The sequence below is a fragment of the Indicator indicator genome, chromosome 7 (assembly GCF_027791375.1).
Source record: "Indicator indicator isolate 239-I01 chromosome 7, UM_Iind_1.1, whole genome shotgun sequence".
Classification (NCBI taxonomy): domain Eukaryota; kingdom Metazoa; phylum Chordata; class Aves; order Piciformes; family Indicatoridae; genus Indicator; species Indicator indicator.
Window position 1 is genome coordinate 26,198,069 of NC_072016.1, and position 11,108 is coordinate 26,209,176.

Genomic DNA, 11,108 nt, shown 5'->3' on the forward strand with positions numbered 1-11,108 from the left:
GTGTATGTTCTAAAAATAAATGCCAGCATGGAAAGTTTCTTCCTAAACTACCTACACATTGAACAAGGAGGCTTAACAACCAACCACATGGCAAGAGCACTTTCTCGACCTTCTAAGCTTGGAGATGTATTTAATATTGGGACCCAATGCAATTTCTCCAAAACCAGTGGAGAAGGATCAGGAAAAAAATGTAGGTGAAAAAGTAACACAGTCAACAAATTTTCTTAGTGATTATTTCCTCAGATATATCAAATCAAATATCCAATTAATAAGGCAAATAACTGGAATTGTTAAATTATATTAAAACTACTCCTTTGTGCTGTTTCTTGACCTATAAACTGTTTTATTAAAACAAAACAAAAAAAAAGTTAGAAACCAAATTAAGTAACTGAGCCAAACACTCAGAGTAGCAAGAAAAAAAGACATCTACCCATAGCATCAAATGGTATGAAACTCAGCTCCAGCTTTGAATTCCTTCCCCATGGGAAGGATCAGCATCTCACACTGTACTTATAAAATATAATACTGTACAAGAGACTGTCCTGCCTCCTTTTCAGGTTTTCTTTAGGACACATGAACTCCAGGGAATCATGGGTGGAATGTATAAAGGATCTTTTTGCAGCTGCTTGTACTGCACCTGTTCAAAGCATAAATAACGCAGCTAAGTTCTAGTTTTGGTTTCATTCGCTGCCAGTCCCTTGATGAGCAAAGAAATTATATACCACCTCCTCATCTTGTCAATCATACTTCAAATATGTCTTCAATATTTTGGAAGTGATGATCACTTTTTTTTTTTTTGCCTGTAGTGTTCTCACAATGTGGGATAACCTCTATGACAAGTCACACCCTGACACACACTGCGAAAAAAACCCCAAACATTTCATATTCCTACAGACAGCAACACCGTTTATGTAAATTATCAATTCTTAGACTTCTTCCCATTCTTACTAGGACAGGAACTAGAATTTGTTCTAGATGAAACTGTTCTGAAATTAAAACTCAATTAATTCAAAGATTCTCCAGAGATTATGTAAGATTAATTCTGCTTTGCCTTTTTTGCCCCTATTTATTCATCTCTGACTCCCAAAGATCAAAACATGTTATCATATTGCATAAAAATAAAAATACTAGATCTGTGAGAGCTGATGATTCAGACCTTTTTGATGATAGTCACTGAAGTGTCTACATTGCCACTTAGGACACATGCACATCTTCACAAGTCACATTTTCCACAAAAGATTGTTTCTTTTACTCTGCAGGGAAGGCTGGTTTTTAAAACTTTTACTTATGTGCCTATTTCTGTAGGTCACCTAAAACAGTGTTTCTAGAAATCCAATCAAATAAATTATGTTAGCCTCAGAAGATACAACATGGGCTTAGAAATGATGTGCATATTCCCATGTGTTGCCAAGAAGAACTTACAGAAATGCTCACAGCCACTATCTGCTTGATTTATTTTGGGGTTTTTGATTGTTTGTTTATTGTTTGAAGTTTGGGGGGTTTGGTTTTTGTTTTGGTTTGGGTTGGGTTTTTGTTTGGGCTTTTTGTTTGGTTTTATTGTTTGTTTAAAGAAGACTAATATGCTTTGTCATCTAAGATCAGCGAATTTTCTTTAGAGAAAAAGTTGGAGATTACAGTCTAATATGACATTTTGCATGGTGAGGAAGAAAAGCTCTGCAGAAACTTAAGCACAGAAATGCAGGAAAAGAGAATTGCTGACAAGGAGAGTAAGAATGGTTTTGCAGGCTGTAGGATATATGGCTCTCAACAGAGGAAAGTCTCTTCCAGGAATTGTCAGTGCAGATATACTCTATTTCCAGTACAGAAATTACATTGGTATTAATTACAGCTTGGGTTCCCCAACACAGCGTAAGGATGACTATTTAATACAGCAACGTAAGTAATCAGAGAAACAGGAAACCCCACAGCTACACACAAAGCAGTTGTGAACCTCCAAAAGGTACCCTGTTTAGCCAGCTCCTTCCTGCATCCTTACATCCTGCATAGTCTCTTTCCCTTCACTCTTCTATAAGAAATTGTAACACCTTGTGGTTTTCTGTAACTTTATCTTTCCAAATGCAGCCTTCACCTCTTTGCTCCTCCACTCAGAGTGCACTTAATCTGAACATCGTCAAAAGCCGGAAGCAAAGAAAGGTCAGCAGACTCCAATGAGGGAGAACGTCTGGTGCAGAGCAAGGAAAGGCAGGCAGGGGAGGAAGACCATGCCAGCATCCTGGGTGTACAGAAGGAGGAGACAGCACAGTAATCATCCTACATGGTGCAAAGAGTAATGCCAAAAGGCAGTGTTAGGGATCTGCCACATGACTACAGCAATATCAGTACATGTCCATGAAGCAAACTGCAACGACTAAGGCATGCAGGTCTTGAGTGTGGGATAGTTCCTCCTTCAAAAGAGGCAACAGTTTTGCTGTGCCTCAGGGATGAAACAGCCAAACAGTTCTGGTACCCTAATAATCTGTTCACCTTTTCCTTCGGGGGCTTACCTCCAACAGCCTTCTACCTGCAGCTCTGCACACTCATCCTGAGCTACTGAGAACTGTATGTGAACACAGCACATGCATTAGTTTTATAAATGTTATAGTGAAAAGAAGCAGTACTGAGCAGTAAGCAATTGAACTGAGAAGGGATTGCTGTTCAGATAGGTTTGGTTTGTTGTCGTTCAAACAAATGCTAAGACTTAATAGACTTTTGATGACTTAGTGCCATCAAGAATGCAAAACAGGCATGTAATAGAGAGATCTACTTTCACACCACCCCATACAAAAGGATTTAATCTGGAATAATTTGCTAGATAATTTAAGTGAACAAGTGAGATAATCTTCAAGACAGGAAACCAATTTTGACAGCAGGACAGGAAGGTACTTTGCAATGAGTGTCAAAAAATTAGCAGAAAGACTATCCATTTATTTTCCAGAATAGTTAATCTTAGCCAATGCTAATGAAAGAGACCATCTTGTTTTGGCTGCCTATTTCTTTTCTAAACACCTGCCGTAGTCCCAACTGCCCTTGGCCATTTTTGAAACAGCTATGACTAGGTAAGGAGAGAATGCTGACATTCTCAAATAGAGCAGGACAGTCTCAGTGACCCCCAGGATCAAGAAAAGGCAGCCCAAATTCACCCTAATACCAGAGCATTCAGATTTGGCACTGGATACCAGAATCTGGGGTTACACGTAGTATTTTTGGAGTTTTGGATACCATGTCCCATTCCAGAAGCTTGAAGTAAATGTAGCATTCGTTCCAATTCAAAATAGCTTCCTAAGCAACAGGATGCTTTAAATATAGCATGAGTGTCCTACAGAGGCTTCTGAAGAGTGTGTGTGGCACCCTAACCAGGTATAATAGGTACTTAGTTATTTTCCTTCATGCCACAAAGACTAATTGTCACTATTGCTGGCTTTAAAGTGAAGCATTGTAAGTTTAAAGTGTGAGCCCTTAAGTCTGTTACCTTCATTGAGAATATGGCTTTATGTCTATATTAACAAGTATGTCTAACCAAGAGCAGCAAGGAAGGGAGCCAAAACAGCCCAGCAGTTGGAATTTAGACTTTGGGTAAGGGAAAGGAGAGGATACGGTGTGAGCGTATGAAAGGCTGTGCTGCTCCTAATCCTCAGCTGCCATTGCTACAAATCAAGTGTATTCAGAAGGATTTTGGGGAAAGGTTAAAACCTATTTATGCACAGTGTCTGTGAACTGGAACACCTGTGGCACAGATGATCACAACAACAGCTACGCATGTGGGAGGTGCAGAAAGTAACTCTATCCTTGCCAGGAGATTTGCATGCCTTTAGGAAACTTGACCCATTACATCTTCCTTTAGGAAGAGCAAGATCTCATTGATTTCTTTGAAAAAACGGCTTCTAGCTGCTACCAACAAAAAGAGGAGTCACCTTGTATGAAGCATATTCAAGGTGTCATCTGGAGACATTTGTAAGCTGGAAATGAATTATTTTCAGGAAACAATTACAGAAGTGCAGGGTACTTAAGCTCAGTCAGTGGGTAAAAAATAAAAGTTCTTTATTCTGCTTATGAGTAAGAACTGCATGTTCTCATGCTTGAAAATCTCTCAGAAGAACACACAAAGAGCTTCACACTTGGGGCAAAAAAATTATATTCTTCAGGGAGGGATCTGAAAATGAAAGTTTTTGGAACTGGTACCCAAGGATACCCAACAGTAGGGCTGGACTAAGCTTCAGAAACACCTTCTATGATCAAGCTTTTATTTAAGACCTTAAGTTATGATAGAGGCTACATAAAACACATCTTCATTTTTTTCTCACTATCTGTGTGGCACATTTTGACAGATGATACCTGTTGGCTGTATACATGCTGTATATAAGCCATCCTTGAATAGTAAGCTAGCACAAGTAACTACTGATTGTATTTATAACTGAGATTGTAACTGCCTAGATGCTGCCCAGCCAAACTGCTTCATACACCAAGCTCTTTTCACAGATAATACCAGACAAGCATTGACGATTCACATACAATCACACTCCAATGGGAAAACCTGCATTTAACAGGTGAAATAAAGGAAGGGCTTCAAACCCATGTGTTATGTGTTATGTGCCAGAACAGTGAGAGCAGGAAGTTAGATGATGTAACATGAGTCAAGCCTGTACTTCAGCTATTCGTATTAATCTGGCCTACATTCTAACAGGGCTAAATGTTTCGCCTGATATTCAAAAAATGGATAGAATTGAGAAACAAAACCTTAAACAGAGTTGTTCATGATTTGTGCACACTGTGCAGAGTATACTCCTCATATGACCCTGGCCTTCAGCTGTGAGCTTAGTATTCAGTGATATTACTTTAATCAACACAAACAAATGAGAGGTTGCCTTTCCTCTCCAAGCACATACTTCATTTGAAGGAGAAGTCATTTGACCAAGAGCTGTAGTTTGCTCCATATCCTTACTGAAAGTTATTTGGTGGAGAACAGTACATGCATTCATACAATATTTCATTATGATGCTAGGCCTTGAATACAAATTGTAATAAAGGGACTCTTCCCCCCAAAATCCTGAGTTTAAAGATACAACAACAAGCTCTGTGGATTTTTCAGAATGTTTCTGCACAGAAAGACAACAAAAGCTTCTCACTAACCAGAAAGGGGAAAAAATACATCTTGTGCTGAAACTGCTTTGTATTACAAAAAAAATCATGTAATTGTTGAGGCTGAAGCCTCTCTTAAAAGTGTTAGTGGCTCAGGTGAAAAATCCATTGTGGGGATTAATTCTCAGACTTGATACCGTACTTTCAGTCAAGGCAAGAAATGTTGTCTACCTCAGAATAACTAATGCTTTATCTCAGAGCACCTGCACTGCCAAGTTTAAACCTCTGTTCTGCTTTATTCAGAACAGAGGCTTGAATCAAATTTTCAGTATCCAGGCATTTTCTGATCCCCAGGTGCCAGAATGTATCTCTTTCTCTGGTCCCATAAATAATACTTAAGCAGAATGCAACTAAAGATTTTGCTCCTTCCCTCCTTCAACATACACATGCCACTTGTGTTTGATTAGAGATGCCACCAGATCATTTTAGTCAATAGAGGTAAACGGCACTCAGATAACCTGAGGTTTCCCTGCATTCAAGACTAGAAGGAAAAGTGTAAAAGGATGAGTCCCCTTCATCCATCACCTGCCTGTTGTATGGCACTGATACCCACTATACCCTCAGGAAATGAACACTCTCATACAGCTCATCTAAAGGAAACAGTCACAGCAAGAGGTTGACATACATATACTAGGGAGTGGAAGGTGGACATGAAGTAATCAGGAAAAGATGTTGATAACAGAGACAGACAAATCTGAGAAAAGCGTTCCTGCTCCTCCAGAGACAGGGACCACTAAGTGGATCATCACAGAGTAAATGGATAATCACAGAGTAAATATACCAGTCATGAGTTACCACATGGATAATATTTCCACTCTCTCAGATGATGACAGTTCTTGTACAGCATCAAGCTCATTGCATTACCTGCAAGACAGACTCTCTAACTAGAAAAGCTTGCATTCAGAAACGTATGAAGAGGCTCTGCTACTGCATCTGTGAATGTACAATTGTATCATCTTGGGTAACATGGCAACACGGCACTTACCTAATTATAAGGCCTAAAAGCCCTCTTAAAAAGAGTTAGGTCTGTAAAATTAATTAATTCCTCTTGCTTCCAGACAGTTCATGCAAGCAGTAGAATAAAATACCTGCTTTGCTGCCCACACCAATGTGGAAAGACCAGAATTATACATATGATCATGCCACCAGTGACAGCTCTTAGCACTGCCAAAATCCTGCAAGTGTCATTCATTTCAGTAGGAGTGACAGATGCTCAGCTTTACTAAGAGTCTGCCAATACCATTTTCCTACCTCTGCCTCCTACCTATGACATCTCACAACAGAATTTATTCTAGAGGGTAGAATGATCAGCAGGGTGGTGACTTATTTTTAGATAAAGATCAGATAAAGAGAAGAATTCATTTCAGGGTAACACATGTTCACCTGTTACCCAGCTGACTGTGACTCCTGTGTCTTGTGTTATTGAGTATTCAGCAGCAAGCTGATTACCTGGACCTACCTGAAGGAAAGAAAATACAGCATCTCAGACAGCATTGTAGAGCCCTTTAAAACTCAACTGTTGTGCCAAACAGCTCTGAGTAATTCCTTTTCTTGCCTACTGTTTTTAGAGCATTTTCCTGAACAGAAGCAGCAGCAATGCCACAATTTTGTATTGTGTTTTGTCAGCAGACTTCAGAGACCTTCAGATTTTCTCCCTCACTTCTCAGGTGAAGTGCAAGCTGAGTAGGAATTGTATGGAGCTGGTTGACAGAATGCAGGGCAACAGACAGCCAAGCCACAGCTCTAAGTCCAGGGTGCCCATTTGATGTCTAAGCGTGGGCTAGCTTTGTACTGGCACAATAATATCTTCCCCTTTCAGGAAGGTCCTTGGAAACATGCAGCCATAAACCTATAGATGGGGCAATCCCAGTGTGGTACTGTTGCCATTGTCTTTCTCAGAAGCAACTCTCTCACAGCAGGACTTGCAGCATGACAGAATAGCAGAGTCTTGAAAAAAGATGAATCCTTTTGTTCTCTGTGGCCCAACCACAGACAGCCTTATTACTTGGGGGCAGTTACAAGTATAACGAGCACATCTTCATATAAACCCTGCCTGCCCACACAGAGGGATACTACGCACGTCTAGGCAAAAGGGTCTATCTATCTAGTTTTAAATGCAATTATAAGACCACTTAAATTAAAGTGTTTGGACTGCACACAGAAAGTCTAATCCCATCTCAGGGCAGCTGTGGATCAAACTCAGTCAGTTGGTAAGCATATGGCACCCTCTGGCAACATTTTAGAGTTGTACACCCTTCCTGAGAAGAGGATTTTCTTCACAGTTATCTTCCCTCCCCCGCTGACACCACCCCCCCACCCCACACCCCCAAGAATATAAGTACAGCTTTCCTCTTCCCATTTTCCCCCATGATAAGATTGCAATTAGAGCTAAATTCACAGCTCAACTCACTTATGACTGTAAATTGCTAATTAAGGGGAATATCTGATCTGTTTGGAGATACATTATGAAAGATATTAAAGAAAAAACAAACTTTAAGAATACTATCAGCAAAAGCTGTGTATTACACTGTGTTCCAAATAAGAAGCATCACAACTAGTAGGCATTCTTCCTCCAATTCCCCCTAAAAGGGGCTACATTCATTTCTACATGCCTGCTTTTCCCCTCTAAGGCAGGCTACAAAATCCAATCCCATCTCAAAGCACTGTTCCCAGCTGAAAGCTAAGCTTCACTGGGAAGTTCAAAACATTAACAGTGCTTTGTGACACTTATGCTGCTGGAAATGCAGCCATCTGTGTGAAGGGGCAATTCCTCCACACTTCTGGGAATTCAGCCATTTCAATTTCACTCTTCCTCATCACATGCTCTCAAAAGCCCCATGAGAATCACACAGCCTTTGGGCATAATGATCCTATTTTCAGAGATTAGAATCTGAGACAATGGGTGCTTTGGGAAACAACTGGTTTTTCATTTCTGATTGTGTGATATATGGTGCAGGTGCCCTAGCTACAGCCCTTGACTGACAGCCCTTAGGTATGACTGAATTACTTACAAAATAATAGTGAATACCAAACAGTGCATGCTGCAAAGTGACATAAAAATGTCTACAGAAATATGGTGGCACCTCTCTGTACTTACCTTAGGTGAGACAAGAAAAGAAATACCAAACCTATTTACCATAGTGAAATCAGTATTTAAATGAGTGTATTTTTGTGGGCAGGCTTTTTCTGTTTGTCTTTTGTTTGTTTTTAATAACACCGACAGAACAGCTTTCTTTGCAATTACTATGCCACTTCTGCAAAAGAGGTTACAAAAGGTTCCTCTCATCATCACAGGGCTTAGCACTAAGGCAAATGCAGCTCTGTCTTCAGAGAAGGGAATATTATGCATAAGAATAAGGGAGATCAAATAATATAGAGCTTTACAGTATGAATATGAAATAGCATAGTTAAAATTTCAGACACTCACTGATGACTTTGAAACATGATTGAAACAGGGATATCAATTTGGTATCCAAAACTTAGCAGACTATTTTTTCACCATTAAAAAAAAAAAAAAAAAGTTTTAAAAGTAGTGTAGGTGGCTTTTTGGGTGTTGTTTTTGGTTTTTTTTTTTTTTTGGTTGGTTGGTTGGGTTTTTAATTTTTTGTTTTGATTTGGTTTTTTCAGTGGTGCAAACCTTTTGTTTGTATTCTATTTGTTTGTCTGATTAAATAATTCTGGTATTTCTTTTAAACATGGTTATATAAATAATCTCTCTTGTCAAGATGCTACAAAATAAGCATTCTGCAGGTGATTTGTGGAGGCAAAATGTCTCTAAAAAGATCTGAACATTCTGGAACAGATTTGAGAGCGTCCGAAACAAAACTGAAAAAAAAAAAGGAGGGAGCTGTAAGAGGTAGTAGAAAGTAGTGTTCCTAAACCAGAAGTTAACAAAGAATTACCTAGTTTGAGAAGAGAAGGGTAAGTTAGGCAAATTCTTACAAATTTCCTGAAATCAATCTGTACTAAAAACTTCTAAGAAACTGAGCTAATTAGGGTAATAAGGGCACTCCATTGCAACACCTTAAAACATTGCTTTTACAGGAAAAAAAAAAAAAAGACAGCCAGGAAACAGACTAATTTGTAATCGACAGATACACCAGGCAATTAATTATTAAATCAGATGCTGTTTGCCAGCTGCAAATGGAAGGCTTCTGCATAATTTAAGACCGCATTTTAAGCACTATTGAGTCTTCTGCTTGACATGTCCAATTTTCACCCAATTATTACTTCCCCCCCCAAAGAGGAGACATATATCCTTATCTTTGTCTAGTTTTAACATGTAGAGTTAATATATTTACAAGAAGTTACATGTTTATTTTCTAGAAATAAAATTTTATAGTCACATTCGTAGTTGTTCTACTTGCTTCCCCCCACATAGCACCACTCAGGTCCCTATCACTAGGAGAGAGATCACATTGTACAAAATAGAACTAGAAGCTTATTAAAAGGGACAGTGTTGTCATTCTTTAAAATATACTAACCTCAACTGTCTTCCTGAGGCATCACCAATGCCACATTGTACCTTGCACTGGTATATTTAAAGTCCACATTATATTTCCTTTATTCAGACCTAGCTGCAAAGATCCTTTATTTCGCCAGGCCAGGCTAGAGTGTACATATAAGCAGTCAGTTCACTGCTATTTACCAACCTAAACATGCTCAACAAGGCTTTTTTTGCTCACTTACTCTGGAGATGGTCAAGGGCATGTTGAAGTCCTTGCCTCCTTGCAGTCGGAAACCCCATGGTCCAGGTCCATTCAGAGTTACGCTGTAAGCCATTTTGAACCTCTGTCACAAAGCAACAACAGGGCACTGTGGAATACAAGGATGGGGTAGACAGAGAAAGTGTGAAAAAACAGAATGAGAGAAGGGGAAAAAAATGAAAGCAAGTATCTTTCTGCCTTGCCTGTTCAGTTGTGCTCTGGTATCACCTAAGAATAGATGGTAGCTATAACGCAGATGCTGATATCCCAGCTGAGTAGGGGCCATAAAAGGTTTGTAACCAGACACCTACTATGCAAAGACTCCATGACTCAGAGGTCTAATATAGCCCCCAGGGAAGGGGACAGATCTTTCTAGGCTTCTCAAGCCCCTCTTCATGCTCAGTTACTTTATGGGCAAAATACGTTCTGTAATAAAACAAGTAAACAATCCCATGCTGAAACCACAAACACTGAAATCTCTTTATTAATCTGTTAACAACTACACACCCATTTGTAACTTCTGATTCAGAACATGTTTATTGTACTTGTGATACATAATGTACTACAAACAAGTTCTTTTTACATAGATCTTTTCATATGTAGCAGGAATGGCACCAAACCAGAGTGTTACATTCTTTTGCACTGGCTTATTAAACTGAAAAAAAAATATATATATACTACATGCATTGAGCTTCACAAAAAAATCCCCACAACTTTATGTTGGGCTCTGGGTTCCACAGCCCTTGCTTTCTTGCAAGAAAATTAAAACTTACTCTATCTGAATGCAGAAAGAGGTACGTCTTATTTCTAATCAGCATTTAATTTACACGGCAAAAGCAGTTTCGCTATGTTATCTGTCTCATTATTTCAACACAAGTCTTCTAAAGGCATGACACGTAAGTTGAAGGCTAAGAATACAAGTACCTACCTAAAGGCTTCCTTAATTCATTCCTTGATTTTTCATAGTTTATGTCCCAGTTAGTTATTCCATAAAAATTTATAAACCTTATTCAGTAATGCTGGATAGCATTTTTGCTTTAGACTGGGAATAGCTAAAATACAGAGAATGAGAGTAGAGCAGAAGCTGCTAGCAGAACTACAGACAAACACAAAAAAAGCTTCTGCTGTCAGGATAAAGCTTGTAAACATTCAATAATGCTCAACCTGTTCAAGTCATTAATATGTGCATGACCTCTAGAACCACTCTCCTGTATTACCACAGCATCCTTGCCTTTACCCTCCAGTTAGAAAGAAATTCCTATTGCA

At 39.1% G+C, this 11,108-nt stretch overlaps 1 protein-coding gene across 1 annotated transcript in view; it reads right to left on the reverse strand.

The window, feature by feature from the left end:
• The window catches only part of LOC128968212 (LIM domain-binding protein 3-like), a 73,113-nt gene extending 63,172 nt beyond the window's left edge, over positions 1-9,941 (reverse strand). The window contains exon 1 of the mRNA XM_054382580.1: positions 9,826-9,941. Coding sequence (XP_054238555.1) covers positions 9,826-9,918 — 93 coding nt within the window. The 5' untranslated portion in view covers positions 9,919-9,941. The remainder of the gene's footprint in view (positions 1-9,825) is intronic.
• Between the last annotated feature and the right edge of the window lie 1,167 nt (positions 9,942-11,108).